Source organism: Salmo trutta, unplaced genomic scaffold, assembly GCF_901001165.1.
Source record: "Salmo trutta unplaced genomic scaffold, fSalTru1.1, whole genome shotgun sequence".
NCBI lineage: Eukaryota > Metazoa > Chordata > Actinopteri > Salmoniformes > Salmonidae > Salmo > Salmo trutta.
The window spans coordinates 35112-51777 of NW_021822244.1; the positions used below are offsets into that span (position 1 = coordinate 35112).

At 43.2% G+C, this 16666-nt stretch overlaps 1 protein-coding gene across 8 annotated transcripts in view; it reads right to left on the reverse strand.

The window, feature by feature from the left end:
- Positions 1-16660, reverse strand: part of LOC115181373 (PHD finger protein 20-like protein 1) — a 29830-nt gene extending 13170 nt beyond the window's left edge. For 3 of the 8 annotated variants that reach the window (XM_029743286.1, XM_029743284.1, XM_029743282.1), the window contains exons 1-19: positions 16567-16660; positions 14854-14985; positions 14563-14737; positions 14028-14123; positions 12784-12868; positions 12583-12671; positions 12072-12074; positions 10953-11136; positions 9314-9381; positions 7162-7292; positions 6810-6979; positions 5918-6127; positions 5437-5634; positions 5191-5250; positions 3973-4254; positions 3437-3655; positions 3058-3111; positions 2851-2949; positions 1068-1235 (exon numbers count right to left, since the gene is read on the reverse strand). In XM_029743286.1, coding sequence (XP_029599146.1) covers positions 1068-1235; positions 2851-2949; positions 3058-3111; positions 3437-3655; positions 3973-4254; positions 5191-5250; positions 5437-5634; positions 5918-6127; positions 6810-6979; positions 7162-7292; positions 9314-9381; positions 10953-11136; positions 12072-12074; positions 12583-12671; positions 12784-12868; positions 14028-14123; positions 14563-14737; positions 14854-14936 — 2374 coding nt within the window. In that variant the 5' untranslated portion in view covers positions 14937-14985; positions 16567-16660. Of the gene's footprint in view, positions 1-1067; positions 1236-2850; positions 2950-3057; positions 3112-3436; positions 3656-3972; positions 4255-5190; positions 5251-5436; positions 5635-5917; positions 6128-6809; positions 6980-7161; positions 7293-7668; positions 7699-9313; positions 9382-10952; positions 11137-12071; positions 12075-12582; positions 12672-12783; positions 12869-14027; positions 14124-14562; positions 14738-14853; positions 14986-16566 lie in introns of those variants that run through there. The other 5 variants (XM_029743285.1, XM_029743287.1, XM_029743288.1 and 2 more) reach the window with 5 other exon arrangements.
- Between the last annotated feature and the right edge of the window lie 6 nt (positions 16661-16666).

The window sequence follows — 16666 nt, forward strand, 5'->3', positions numbered from 1 at the left end:
ACGCAGCGATTCTAGATTATCTAGCCAACGCAGCGATTCTAGATTATCTAGCCAACGCAGCGATTCTAGATTATCTAGCCAATGCAGCGATTCTAGATTATCTAGACAATGCAGCGATTCTAGAGTTGGCGAAAGGGTCCACGAGTCTCTTCTCAGGCTACCAGATCTGGAGTTGGAGAAAGGGGCCATGGTCCACGAGTTACAGGTGATGGTTAAGAGTAGGACTGTGTTATGGAACTTCCTTTCAGATGGTAAGTTATGGGCGATGGTTAAGAGTGGGACTGTGTTATGGAACTTCCTTTCAGATGGTAAGTTATGGGCGATGGTTAAGAGTAGGACTGTGTTATGGAACTCCCTTTCAGATGGTAAGTTATGGGTGATGGTTAAGAGTAGGACTGTGTTATGGAACTTCCTTTCAGATGGTAAGTTATGGGCGATGGTTAAGAGTGGGACTGTGTTATGAAACTTCCTTTCAGATGGTAAGTTATGGGCGATGGTTAAGAGTAGGACTGTGTTATGGAACTCCCTTTCAGATGGTAAGTTATGGGTGATGGTTAAGAGTGGGACTGTGTTATGGAACTTCCTTTCAGATGGTAAGTTATGGGTGATGGTTAAGAGTGGGACTGTGTTATGGAACTTCCTTTCAGATGGTAAGTTATGGGCGATGGTTAAGAGTGGGACTGTGTTATGGAACTCTGTAAGGGACCCCAGGATTCATTTCTAGCAGAACTGACACAATCTTCAAACTAAAACTGACAGATAACTAGTAAATAGTCCCTCAAAATGTCAACCTAGAAAAAAGGAGAGAGGATAGGATACTTTTCCTTTTCTTTACCCAATAATATTCTACAGTAATATAGGGTCAACATGTCGTCTGATTCAGAGTAATGACGTGTGATAAATAACAATAAAAACACTGACTTCTCAGACGTTGTGCCTATATGTGTAGTTCATCAATTTGAACAGCACATTCACGTAAAGATGAAATGTGATTGGTTGATATACATATGTATGTATACGCATTCATTTCATAGAAAAGACGCCCTTGTCAGGCGATTCCCACTCACTCTCTCCGGTCAGGTCGACAGAGAGGATGGCGCGGGGGTACTGGTAATGTTTGGTGGTGGAGCAGGAGGAGGAGGAGGGGAAAGTGAAGGAGGTGGAGGAGCGGTGAAGAGTCGACGCCGTAGATCGCTCCAGGAAGGACAGGGACATGTCATCGTAGTCCGAATAACCTGCAGGTGAGAAAACACAGAATTTATTTTTAGGATGTATTGACGATGTGCTACTTCTAACCTCTGTTAATCTTTCTCTTATGTATTTATTGGTGGTGTGTGTATTGGCTGGGGCAATCAAACTCCCCCTTTGAGGATTGATTAAGTACTATCTTATGTCTCATCTTAGATATATGTTTACAATAAGCTATACAAATGGACTGATCATTCACTGACAACATACTATACACAGCACCTTAACTAAACGTACGTTGGATTCACAACAGCAGGAGCCCTTGGAGAGACATTAAGATACAGAACCTGAACTAAACGTACGTTGGATTCACAACAGCAGGAGCCCTTGGAGAGACATTAAGATACAGAACCTGAACTAAACGTACGTTGGATTCACAACAGCAGGAGTCCTTGGAGAGACATTAAGATACAGAACCTGAACTAAACGTACGTTGGATTCACAACAGCAGGAGCCCTTGGAGAGACATTAAGACACAGAACCTGAACTAAACGTACGTTGGATTCACAACAGCAGGATCCCTTGGAGAGACATTAAGACACAGAACCTGAACTAAACGTACGTTGGATTCACAACAGCAGGAGCCCTTGGAGAGACATTAAGATAAAGAACCTGAACTAAACGTACGTTGGATTCACAACAGCAGGAGTCCTTGGAGAGACATTAAGATACAGAACCTTAACTAAACGTACGTTGGATTCACAACAGCAGGAGCCCTTGGAGAGACATTAAGATACAGAACCTGAACTAAACGTACGTTGGATTCACAACAGCAGGAGCCCTTGGAGAGACATTAAGATACAGAACCTGAACTAAACGTACGTTGGATTCACAACAGCAGGAGTCCTTGGAGAGACATTAAGATACAGAACCTGAACTAAACGTACGTTGGATTCACAACAGCAGGAGCCCTTGGAGAGACATTAAGACACAGAACCTGAACTAAACGTACGTTGGATTCACAACAGCAGGAGCCCTTGGAGAGACATTAAGATACAGAACCTGAACTAAACGTACGTTGGATTCACAACAGCAGGATCCCTTGGAGAGACATTAAGACACAGAACCTGAACTAAACGTACGTTGGATTCACAACAGCAGGATCCCTTGGAGAGACATTAAGATACAGAACCTGAACTAAACGTACGTTGGATTCACAACAGCAGGATCCCTTGGAGAGACATTAAGATACAGAACCTGAACTAAACGTACGTTGGATTCACAACAGCAGGATCCCTTGGAGAGACATTAAGATACAGAACCTGAACTAAACGTACGTTGGATTCACAACAGCAGGATCCCTTGGAGAGACATTAAGATACAGAACCTGAACTAAACGTACGTTGGATTCACAACAGCAGGATCCCTTGGAGAGACATTAAGATACAGAACCTGAACTAAACGTACGTTGGATTCACAACAGCAGGATCCCTTGGAGAGACATTAAGATACAGAACCTGAACTAAACGTACGTTGGATTCACAACAGCAGGATCCCTTGGAGAGACATTAAGATACAGAACCTGAACTAAACGTACGTTGGATTCACAACAGCAGGAGCCCTTGGAGAGACATTAAGATACAGAACCTGAACTAAACGTACAGTGCTGCTTGGATTTCCTCTTCTTTTTCTTCTTCTTCTTCTGTTTCATTTTGAAGTGGTCCTTCTCTTTCCTGTCCCTCCGCTCTTTATCCTTTTTTCCTAAAAAAAAAAGCAGAACATCTATTTAATCACCAACTGATTTGCGGGAACAACGGAGAAACTTTATTTACTACAACTGCTAAGAAGAGAACTAGAACACAATCTCACCGATCACCTGGGATTTCTCCTCCAGTTTCACCTTCTTCTCAATCTTCATTAACCCTGTAGAAGGAGTCATGTTTGTAACGTGATCACAGTTCTCTGCAGCTACCTGTGTTGATTTAATGTGCGTCCCAAATGGTACCCTATTCCCTATGTGCCCACTACCCTGCCACTAACCTGGCTCCAGGCCTTACAGCCCCTCAGGAAGTCCCACTGCCCTGCCACTAAGCTGGCTCCAGGCCTTACCGCCCCTCAGGAAGACCCACTGCCCTGCCACTAACCTGGCTCCAGGCCTTACAGTCCCTCAGGAAGGCCCACTGCCCTGCCACTAACCTGGCTCCAGGCCTTACCGCCCCTCAGGAAGGCCCACTGCCCTGCCACTAACCTGGCTCCAGGTGCTTGTCCTTATCGATCACCTTCTTCAGGATCTTATCGTGGAGGGACTCAAAGCTCTTCTCCTGAGGCGGAGGAGGGAGAGACAGCTCTGTGCTGTCAGAGCTCATGGAGGCAGAGGAGCGCTTCTTCCTGTTCAACCTGGGAGGTTTCAGACAGCTCCCCAGTCCAGTACAGTCCAGTTGGAACATATGGCCCGGAAGGGACAGTGCTGGAGGACAGAGGAGACATTATAAACATATGGCCCTGAGGGGACAAAGGAGACCGTATAAAACATATGGCCCTGAGGGGACAGAGGAGACTGTATAAAACATATGGCCCTGAGGGGACAGCGCTGGGGGACAGAGGGGGGTGAGAGAGAGAGAGAGAGAGAGAGAGTATAAGGTTGGGCTCTGGACAAAAGTAGTGCATTATATAGGGAATAGGGTGCCATTTGGGATACAAAGCCCAAATCCATTTGGTGAATTTGTGTATTCAAGTTACATTCAACTAACTGTGTTTTCAAATGAATCAAATCTAAATCCATACACGATGAGGTGGAGACAGTCCTGCGTCTCTTTGTGTTGTCAGGGACCTCCAGCAGGGTGGTGGTGGGCATGGAGGCTGAGGTGGCCCGGGTACGACCAGCCCTGTCTGGGGAGCCTGGCAGCTCAGAGTCCTGGAGGTCCTTGTCAGCGTTGTGGTAATACTTGAGGTGGTAGTCCAGCAGCTTGGCTTTGCGGAAGGCCTTGGAGCACCCAGGGATCTTACACTTGTAGAGATCCAGGTCGTTGGGAGACGTTGGGTCATCACACCGCTTGGTGTTCATGACTGAGAGAGAGAGAGGTGACACACAGAGGAGAGAGAGAGAGGTGACACACAGAGGAGAGAGAGAGAGGTGACACACAGAGGAGAGAGAGAGAGAGGTGACACACAGAGGAGAGAGAGAGAGAGAGAGGTGACACACAGAGGAGAGAGAGAGGTGACACACAGGAGAGAGAGAGCGGTGACACAGAGGAGAGAGAGGTGACACAGAGGGGAGAGAGAAAGAGAGGTGACACACGGGAGAGAGAGATGACACACGGGAGAGAGAGGTGACACACGGGAGAGAGAGGTGACACACGGGAGAGAGAGGTGACACACGGGAGAGAGAGGTGACACACGGGAGAGAGAGTTGAGACACAGATGAGAGTTGAGACACAGATGAGAGTTGAGACACAGATGAGAGTTGACACAGATGAGAGTTGACACAGATGAGAGTTGACACAGATGAGAGTTGACACAGATGAGAGTTGACACAGATGAGAGTTGACACAGATGAGAGTTGACACACAGATGAGGGAGAGAGAGGTGACACACAGAGGAGAGAGAGAGAGAGAGAGGTGACACACAGAGGAGAGAGAGAGAGAGAGAGAGAGGTGACACACAGAGGAGAGAGAGAGAGAAAGAGAGAGGTGACACAGAGGAGAGAGAGAGAGAGAGAGAGAGAGAGAGAGAGAGGTGACACACAGAGGAGAGAGAGAGAGAGAGGTGACACACAGAGGAGAGAGAGAGAGAGAGAGTGAGGGGGAAGGAATGTTTTTCTGGATTATCAAGTCCCTCAATCCAGTACATGACACCTTTTTGTTCAAGCTGGTTTCCATTCTATCGGACAGAGAGGACTTGGAAAAGATCAGCTTCTTACTGGAACATGAATAATAATTGCAGTAAGCCTTGAAGGAAATGAAAAGTAATGGTTAAAAGTATTATAATCAAACTAAAACCTACTTGGTTCCCTGGTGTGCTTGTTTAGTTTAGAGGTCCTGGTAGTACTTCTCCTCCCAGCGACTACAAATAAAACACAAACACAGATGGATTAGGACATTATCTAACATACATTATACTGTACAATGTCTGACCCTAATGACACCCTATTCCCCATTAAGTACACTACTTTAGCACACTTTGTACAGAATAGGGGGCCATTTGAGATGCTGCAGTTGAGAATAAATAACTCCCCTAGTCAAGCATTACCTGCAGCTAAGGGTGGGAATTTTTCTGCCACTGCCGTATGATTGGCCGATGGCCCGTCAGTCAGCTGGTCTCTGTGTGTGATTGGTGGATGAGATGGTGTGAGGATGGAGGCAGCAGATGAAGGTGTCGGTGGTATGTCAACACAGTAGTTGTGGAGGGTTGATGACTCTGCCCTCTCCACAGAGTTTGTCATTTGATCTAAAGGAGGACAATCACACACAGAATAGATTCAGGGTTGAATAAATAGACATGTTTTCCTGGTTGTTCATGGGGGTTTTTCTTGGTCAGGGTTGTATTCATTAGTGCACACTGTAGCAAAACGTTTTGTCACGCAAAATTAAAAACAAGCGTTTCTTATTTAACAAGTTCAGCTAGTTTCCTCCCTGTTTTGGCCCATTTGGTTCCGTTTGGTTCCTAGTTAATATGACCCAGGTCACGTAGGTAGCCAGGAAGAACTCTGATCCCGCGAGGCTGCACTCACCCTCTGGAGAGGAGGAGGGGTCTTTCTGAGATGTGTTGTGCTCCCTCACATGGGGTGAGAGGTCAGGGCAATGGGTGGTGGTGGGGTGAGAGGTCACGCTGGGGTCAGAGTTTATATCAGGGCTGACGGTGGCCAGGCGCTGGGAGCGTCTCCTCCTCTGGCTCTGTTCTGAGCTCCTGGGGGAGCCTGGAGGAACTGCCTCACCATGTCCTATTAGAGAGGAAGCACAGCCACGTCACTTAACAACAACCAAATGACCCACTAAGAATCATCATGGAAAATAGTTTTGTGCTGACAGTGATCACAGCCCTAGCTCCCCAAGTCTTACTTCTGTTGGGTTCTGAGAATATGAAATATACTTATGTCACTGAGGGAGAGAGGGTAATGTATAACGTTTCCATTATGTCAGGATATGTTATTGTTAGCCATTAGGGATCCTATGGGAGGGATCCTCTAGAATAAGAGACAGTGGTACCAAGCACCATGACAGCCTTGAGTTGGGGAGGAGTGAGCACTTTGGGGTAGCGGTCAGGTCAGATGAAGTGAGGAAGAACAGATATCACTAAAGGTTCTGTCTAGCAATAGAGATACATTGGCTGTTTAGAGGTGTAGGAGGAGACTCAGCCTAGGAGAAAATATTAAATATCAGTGCTTGTGTGAACAATGTCTTTGTCTAATGCAGCTGTCTGGATCCTCTGTGGAAAATTAACCTGGTTTAAGCTTTCATAGTGTCCATCGAGTTTTTACTCTGAGAATTAGAGCCTAACACTTCTGAGGCAATTAGTTTGTTTTCTCCCAAAAATCTTCCAAAAACTGTATACATAAAGTTCATATTTGTAACACCACTTGTGTCTAAGACTATAGACTAGTTTGAGATAGTTAGTGGAAGTACTTTTTCCACTATGATCCTGTCCCTCAGCAGACCGACCTGAGGTAGCCGTGTCTGGGCAGCTGTGTCTGGGGGAGGGACTCAGCATGGACTCTGGAGCTGACATGGGGTCCTCCCCAGCAGACAGAGTAGTGATGGAGCACGGTGGCCTGGACACCCCCTGCTTCTGGCTGCTGTTAACCATGACAAATGGCTTCTTCATTATTTAACAAATGAGCAGCAAAAATATGAATAACAAGTACAACTTACAATTACATTATTGATGACAAATTATTACCTGATTACAATACACTATAAATATACCAATAATCCACTTTGGGCATTGAAAGCCAATAGCCATCTTGTCAAAAGCTACCTGTTGGACTCCCCAGAATGGTGCTTCAGACGCCTGTTCCGACACTTGGCTGGAGAGCCCGTCACAGAGGACCCAGTCTGTCTCTGGGTCTGCCCCTGTATGGAATCATGGTCTGCTGTTCTTGGTACCTTCTGGAAGAATACAGAGAGGAACATACAGTGGGATTGCTGTCATGAATTGACTCCTAGGCCGAGTCCCAAATGGGATCCTATTCCATATTTAGTGCACTACTTTTGTTATGGGCTCTGGTCCAAAGCACTGCAATATATAGGGAATAGGGTGCCATTTGGAATAGGGTGCCATTTGGGACACAGCCTTAGAAAAACAAATACACATAATATAGAGCAAAGTCTGTCTTTTAAGTTATTTTATTTGTGTATATATATATGTATATATATATATATATATATATATATATATATATATATATATATATATATATATATATATATATATATATATATATATATATATATATATGCACTACAGTAAGTGACTAGCTGGTACCTGTTGTTGGGACATTATCTGCACTACAGTGAGTGACTAGCTGGTACCTGTTGTTGGGAAATTATCTGCACTACAGTGAGTGACTAGCTGGTACCTGTTGTTGGGAAATTATATGCACTACAGTAAGTGACTAGCTGGTACCTGTTGTTGGGACATTATCTGCACTACAGTGAGTGACTAGCTGGTACCTGTTGTTGGGAAATTATCTGCACTACAGTGAGTGACTAGCTGGTACCTGTTGTTGGGAAATTATATGCACTACAGTAAGTGACTAGCTGGTACCTGTTGTTGGGACATTATCTGCACTACAGTGAGTGACTAGCTGGTACCTGTTGTTGGGAAATTATCTGCACTACAGTGAGTGACTAGCTGGTACCTGTTGTTGGGACATTATCTGCACTACAGTGAGTGACTAGCTGGTACCTGTTGTTGGGACATTATCTGCACTACAGTAAGTGACTAGCTGGTACCTGTTGTTGGGCCATTATCTGCACTACAGTAAGTGACTAGCTGGTACCTGTTGTTGGGACATTATCTGCACTACAGTAAGTGACTAGCTGGTACCTGTTGTTGGGACATTATCTGCACTACAGTAAGTGACTAGCTGGTACCTGTTGTTGGGACATTATCTGCACTACAGTAAGTGACTAGCTGGTACCTGTTGTTGGGACATTATCTGCACTACAGTAAGTGACTAGCTGGTACCTGTTGTTGGGACATTATCTGCACTACAGTGAGTGACTAGCTGGTACCTGTTGTTGGGACATTATCTGCACTACAGTGAGTGACTAGCTGGTACCTGTTGTTGGGAAATTATCTGCACTACAGTGAGTGACTAGCTGGTACCTGTTGTTGGGACATTATCTGCACTACAGTGAGTGACTAGCTGGTACCTGTTGTTGGGACATTATCTGCACTACAGTAAGTGACTAGCTGGTACCTGTTGTTGGGACATTATCTGCACTACAGTAAGTGACTAGCTGGTACCTGTTGTTGGGACATTATCTGCACTACAGTGAGTGACTAGCTGGTACCTGTTGTTGGGACATTATCTGCACTACAGTGAGTGACTAGCTGGTACCTGTTGTTGGGACATTATCTGCACTACAGTGAGTGACTAGCTGGTACCTGTTGTTGGGACATTATCTGCACTACAGTAAGTGACTAGCTGGTACCTGTTGTTGGGACATTATCTGCACTACAGTAAGTGACTAGCTGGTACCTGTTGTTGGGACATTATCTGCACTACAGTAAGTGACTAGCTGGTACCTGTTGTTGGGACATTATCTGCACTACAGTGAGTGACTAGCTGGTACCTGTTGTTGGGACATTATCTGCACTACAGTGAGTGACTAGCTGGTACCTGTTGTTGGGACATTATCTGCACTACAGTGAGTGACTAGCTGGTACCTGTTGTTGGGACATTATCTGCACTACAGTAAGTGACTAGCTGGTACCTGTTGTTGGGACATTATCTGCACTACAGTAAGTGACTAGCTGGTACCTGTTGTTGGGACATTATCTGCACTACAGTAAGTGACTAGCTGGTACCTGTTGTTGGGACATTATCTGCACTACAGTAAGTGACTAGCTGGTACCTGTTGTTGGGACATTATCTGCACTACAGTAAGTGACTAGCTGGTACCTGTTGTTGGGACGTCACTGGGACTTCTGTCCGGTCCTTCTTGCAGTCAGCATCATCTTCATGGGATTCTGAAGGCAGAGGGAGAAGAATATAACAGGTCCATTTACAGGTTGGAACTCCACACACAATGGCAGTCCCAAATGGCACCCTGTATCCTCTATAGTGTACTACTTTTGACCAAGTCCCTGGTCAAAGGTAGTGCCCTATAAAGGGACTAGGGTGCCATTTGGGAGACACATTGTACATGTGATGGTTAACTAAGAATGAGGGCCCTGGGGTGAAATATGACCTGTGGTTTTACAGGCCTGGACCCTCTGGGGTGAAATATGACCTGTGGTTTTACAGGCCTGGACCCTCTGGGGTGAAATATGGCCTGTGGTTTTACAGGCCTGGACCCTCTGGGGTGAAATATGACCTGTGGTTTTACATTTACATTACATTTAAGTCATTTAGCAGACGCTCTTATCCAGAGCGACTTACAAGTTGTACAGGCCTGGACCCTCTGGGGTGAAATATGACCTGTGGTTTTACAGGCCTGGACCCTCTGGGGTGAAATATGACCTGTGGTTTTACATTTACATTACATTTAAGTCATTTAGCAGACGCTCTTATCCAGAGCGACTTACAAGTTGTACAGGCCTGGACCCTCTGGGGTGAAATATGACCTGTGGTTTTACAGGCCTGGACCCTCTGGGGTGAAATATGGCCTGTGGTTTTACAGGCCTGGACCCTCTGGGGTGAAATATGGCCTGTGGTTTTACAGGCCTGGACCCTCTGAGTTGAATAACAAGCTATCTTGTACATTTCTCCTTCTCTTAGATCTCATGATGTCTTGCTGCTCTGAGGAGGGCTTAGCTTCTTCCTCATCATCACCATGGCGTCTTAGCTATCATTGGACAGGTTGAGAGTAAAGAATCTTAACATCTAAATGATACCACTTCTCCATATCACTGCTGTATGATACTAACATACTAGCTACATGACAACAGTAACATCTAAATGATACCACTACTCCATATCACTGCTGTATGATACTAACATACTAGCTACATGACAACAGTAACATCTAAATGATACCACTACTCCATATCACTGCTGTATGATACTAACATACTAGCTACATGACAACAGTAACATCTAAATGATACCACTTCTCCATATCACTGCTGTATGATACAAACATACTAGCTACATGACAACAGTAACATCTAAATGATACCACTACTCCAAATCACTGCTGTATGATACTAACATACTAGCTACATGACAACAGTAACATCTAAATGATACCACTACTCCATATCACTGCTGTATGATACAAACATACTAGCTACATGACAACAGTAACATCTAAATGATACCACTACTCCAAATCACTGCTGTATGATACTAACATACAGTACTAGCTGCATGAGAACAGGCACTGAGAAATGATCATTCATTTTTAAAGGGCCTGCTAATTTTAAACCCATCGGTGTCCCAAATGGCACCCTATTCCCTATACAGTGCACTACTTTTGACCAGGGACCATAAGGCTCTGGTCAAAAGTAGTGCACTACATAGGGAGTTTGGTGCCATTTGGGAAATACCCAGTGTGCATGTATCTGGTGGGGTGAGGGAAGGAGAGGACTCAAGTTACCCAGTTTGTCAGAGTCGGAGTGATCCTGCAACTCTTCATCTAGCTCTTCTTGACCATCCTCATCGTCAGACTTCCCTCCGTGAGGGTCGTCCCTGTCCTTGTTGCTGTTGGCACTGGTACGAGGCGTACTGCTTCCTTTGCTCTTGGCTGCAGCCGAGGCAGCTTTCACCAGGGCTATCCAGTCCTGTTGGAGGAGAGAGACTTGTTTTTCCTGCTTAGCTTTTTTCTATTTTGTTTTGTTGTGCATTGTCCTTGTTGTTGTTTGAAAAGCTCTTTAAATCCAGTGTATTCATATTTTGTTATTAGATAAATGCATCTACTCTATAGGCTGCTGCTGTAAGTTAGTTAGGGTGCTTAACAAATGGAACCCTATTACCTATATAGGAAATAAATCAAATGGTATTTGTCACATACACGTGTTTAGCAGATGTTATTGCGATTTATAGCGAAATGCTTGTGTTTCTAGCTCCAACAGCGCAGTAATATCTAACAAGTAATATCTAACAAAATACACAATCTAAAGTAAAAGGAATGGAATTAAAAATATATAAACATTTGGAGGAGCAATGTCAGAGCAGCATAGACTAAGATACAGTAGAATAGGATAGAATACAGTATATAGATATAAGATGAGTAATGCAAAATATGTAAACATTATTCAAGTGACTAGTTCCAATTATTAAAGTGACCAGTGATTCCAAGTCTTGGTATATAGGGTAGCAGCCTCTAATTAGGGTGCCATTTAGGACTCTGACTTAGTGTGTGGAGAAATAACAGGCTTAACCGTGACTAAACAGATCATCTAGGTGTAAGACTAGGTCACGACCTTGGTCGGTGAGAAAATAGTAAGCCTCAATAGTAAAGAAATCAATATATTTAGCCTGTAGGGACTTGTGTTTGAACTATTAGCTACTACTTTCCAAGTGTACTGCTGCACATTAAAAGTAAAAAATTCTAACAGAAATAAATGAAATCTTAATCAAGAAGTAAATAAGATTAGACTCTGGTCTCCTTGAGTGTCTGCTGGTTGGAACAAGGGAGAAGCCAGCAAGTCTATCCTGCCAAGACTGTGGGAATCAGCCTTCGCATTAAATCCAGCAATTCCCTGTTGCCCTTTACCTTCTGAAAAAGAGGGAGAAGTGAAATAGAAAATTATGGTATCCTACACTGTCTACAACAGACTTTCAGGAATTTGAACTTGCCTTCTATTAAATCAGTATATCTAAAAACGCCAGACTCCTGGCTGTGACGCCAGACTCCTGGCTGTGACGCCAGACTCCTGGCTGTGACGCCAGACTCCTGGCTGTGACGCCAGACTCCTGGCTGTAACGCCAGACTCCTGGCTGTAACGCCAGACTCCTAGCTATAACGCCAGACTCCTAGCTATAACGCCAGACTCCTAGCTATAACGCCAGATCCTTAGCAATAATGCCAGGTTCTTACTAAGCTACATGTTCCTTACTTCTATTGGAGTAATGCTATCCAGGCCGTCATTGTAAATAAGAATTTGTTCTTAACTGACTTGCCTTGTTAAATCAAGGTTAAATTTACAAAAAAAAAAAAAAAAAAAAAAATAATATATGCTCATGCTGATTCCAGAAGTGATTGTATGATCATGTGACCAGCTCACCTGTCCTTTTGCATCATGGGGCATAGATTTGATATGAATTTTTTTCACACAGCGAATAACTCCATCATAAAACTGCACCGTGTAGATACCTAGAATTTAACAAAGACACTTCAGTTGGGACGGACACAATTGCAAGTTATTGTGTTGTGTGTATTGGCCATATGGCCTGCTAATGCTTTAGAAATAGTTAGTGATAAATACCCTCTTTGTTTACAGATTCAATCTTTGCAGGATAGTAGCGACAATCTGTCCATCGAGCAAGCACCTCTTCACCATCTCTCAATTCCTGTAAAACAAGTCAAGCCAAACACAAACCTCCATTACTCTAAATATGTATTTAACAAACACGTGCCATGTGAGACAAAAGTCTGAAATTATACTGAACCAAAATATAAACGCAACATGTAAAGTGTTGGTTCCATGCTTCATGAGCTGAAATAAAAGATCCTTGAAATTTGAGAGTGGGGGGGCGGTGCTTAGGAGTATTTCTGTCTGTAATAAAGCCCTTTTGTGGGGAAAAACTAATTCTGATTGGCTGGGCCTGGCTCCCAAGTGGGTGGGCCTTTCTATGAACTGTAACTCCGTAAAATCTTTAAAATTGTTGCATGTTACATTTATATTTTTGTCCAGTATAGATACTGTAGAAGCACTAAATGTTGTTGTCTGATTTAGGATGTAAGGAATTGCTTGTAAGGTTGAAAGTGTAGCTTGAATATTAAAGGCCCAGTGCTGTAAAACATGTAATTTCCTGTGTGTTAAATACATTTCCACACTGAGGTTGGAATAATACTTTGAAATTGTGAAAATGCCACTTTAGTGTAAGAGCTGTTTGAAAAGGCCGCCTGAAATTTCAGCCTGTTCTGGTGGGATGGAGTTTTGGCCTGCCTGGTGACATCAACAGGCTGTAAATTAGTTAATAGACCAATAAGAAAGAGAGTTCCAAACCTCTCTGCCAATAACAGCTAGTTTTAAGTTTTCCCCTCCCCATTCAGACCACTCACAGACAGTCCTAGCAAAATTCTTACTTGAGAAATTGATCTTTGCTAAGATGCTATTTTTGGATCATTTTAGTTGAAAACAATCACAGTAAGGTACTAAATTACTTAATATTGAGATAAAAATGGCTGCATTGGACCTTTAAGGCAAAGAGAAAGGTTGTAACACAAAAAGCTCAAAGATAAATGTTACAAACATATGACAGTAACACAAAGAGCAAAAACTTGAATGACACAGAATGAGCCCCTTTAGACCACAGAATAGCACTGCAGTATGGAAATGCCTAAACTCTGGTATAGCTATGTCAGATTCAGTTATGCCTCAACAAAAATGATCTGATGGTTTTGACCAAAGCTGTGTTATGTGAAGAACCGAAACAGTGAGTAAGACAAGGAGTTAATAATTCAGCCAAATCACTGCAAAATGAGACACAGGGAATGTATGTATACTTGTCTCGGCTGCGGTAACTCTGTTTGGTCCTCTGTGCTCTCTGTACATCCAGGAAGCTCATCAAGGCGAGATGCTGACATCTCGCTGAGTCTCTCCTGGTAGAAATATTTATAAGATATAAGGCATAAACAATTTGTTATTTATTTTAAAACGATAGTTTACTCAGAATCGATATGTTACTACTATCCATCTATCACTCATCCGATTGATTGCACACTCTCAACCATCTACAACAAAACTCCTCATGAGGCAAACTGTCTAGCCCAGAGAAGGCTGTTTTGAGTACTTGGCATGCCATATGAGTTTCATCAAATCCATCCATACATTGCAAGCCACAATACATGTGACACTCCCAACTCATATTCTCTCAATTCCTCACATCATCATATCTTCTCAAATGGAGAAGAAGGTCTGAGGGGAGGGACCTTGGACCTTCTCCTCCAATACGGTTGAGAATGCATCAAGGAAATAGGATGCGAGGAATCGTGGAGAGACGAATTGAGAAGTAGTCTGTGGCTGGACAAAAACACCTACAGTTATCTCCCCCTCCTCTTCCTTCAGTCCTTCTTTACGGAGTGTTGGCCTTTCAAGAGGCCGCAGTCGAGTGCTGTCCCAGGCGATCCACTCATCATATCGATGGCTCCAACGATCAAAGTGGACAAGCATCTTCCCCTCATCGAAATCGATGTCCTCAATGCGTGACGAGTACCTAGAAGGTTGTATAAGAAAGAAGGCAAAAGAAGACAAGAACAAAATGTCTATTATGTTACATGTATATCTGTCATTATGCACATGATTACATAAAGGAACTTGACTGTTACATACCATTTTTGTAGATAGTCTTGAGCTTCGATTCTAGCACCGACTTCAAAAGTGATCCCTGGACGATTAGGTGTCTTCTTGCTCATCTTCACAACATCTATGTTTCAAGACTGATGATCTGTCTGTCTGTGGCAGCTGAAAACAAAACAAAGGTAATGGATAGACCATGTTAAGCATCCGTCTTTCTCTTTAATGTAAACCACACATACGAGACCCTCTGCAAAGATGAACTATCTGTTCAATTGGCACCATATGGGAAGGTAATTAGCTAGCTAGCTATATGGCTTAAGTAACAGAATGAACAATATTGTCTTGTTGAACTAGCTTGCTAGCATGATAGTTTGCTCACATAGGTCAGCAGTATTCCAGTTGATTCATAAAGCAAAAACGTTATTCGAATAGATAGCTGGCTAGCTAGCTAACATCCTCTCTAGTAAACCAACTGTCTTTCAAACAAGCTGTTCAGACATGCCACTAGCCAAAATAGATTCAGACCCTACGCTTGTTTACAACTGCATTAGGGTCAGACAGGATTCCTGGCTCAGAAAATGTACCTCAATCGAGGGATGAGAAATGCCTTGTACTCAACAACTGTTATACAGAGAAGATGAATGACTACTCGTTTTTCCATAAAAGTTACCTTTTTGTCCTCATGATAGGTAGCAGAAGCCACAGCAGCAATTCCATAATGGCAGATGTGGCTACTATTAACAGTCAGTCGTTCAACCTTCTCGGTGTAACATTTGGAATAATGGGACAATTCAGAGTACAATGCATTTCTCATCCCTGGATTGAGGTACATTTTCTGAGCCATATCTTGTGCAGGCACCGTAGTGTCTTAATTTAAACATGAAGCCTGTCCGACGCCAGTGCAACTATAAGCAAGTGCAGGGTCAGAATCTATTCGGACTAAAATGACACCACCACCATACTCACCCAACTGGCACTTTCTACTCATTAAAACATCATGCACAATCATTCATAACAGTACTAGTTAGCTAATTAATCAACTCGTATGTTAAGTTGACTAGCAAACGCCACCACATATTTTCATATTATTCGTTAACTAGCTAGCTAGCTAAATGTACGTACTAGGATAGCTAGCTAGCATAATTTACTAAACTAGGTAGCAGGCTATCGTAGACTAGCTAGCTAGATTATCGCTAGCTAGCTGAAGTCACACAAGCGGTTGGTTGGATAGCTTGCTAGCATGTCGGTTATTAAAAGTGGCAAAAGTCAAGTGATAAAACAAGCGTTATATTAACATTTAATGGCCGAACAAATATGATATTAATTTGCAACAAAACGTTTAGCTAGCTGGCCGTTAGTTGTCCATTTACCATGGTACCTAATGCTACAGTAACTAGTTAACTTTGCAATAAGTTAGCTGGCTAACGTTATTTTTAACTGGGCTAACTAACGTATTGCTAGCTAACTAAACGATGGTGATATGACAAGGGCAAAGAAAGTTAGATGAATATATTAATGAAATCCATGTATTTCACAGATTAAATGGCAAGCGAACTACTATTTGGGTTAGCCATTAGCTTGTCCGACGACAACGCTAACTTGCTAGCAGCAAGCTAATTCGCCAAGCTCTGCAGAATAATAGCTAGCCAAAAACTGTTAGCCAGCTTCTAGCTATCTCATGGCATACATTCTCATGTATTTTGTGAGTGCATTGTCCTCTTTGGAATGAATTGCAAATTGTTTTACCTTTGCGAACACATTTGGTAAATGATAGTTATTGTTATTGTTATTAAGTCATATCATGAGTACATATCAGTCTTCTTCCCATTCTTCTGCTCAGATATTT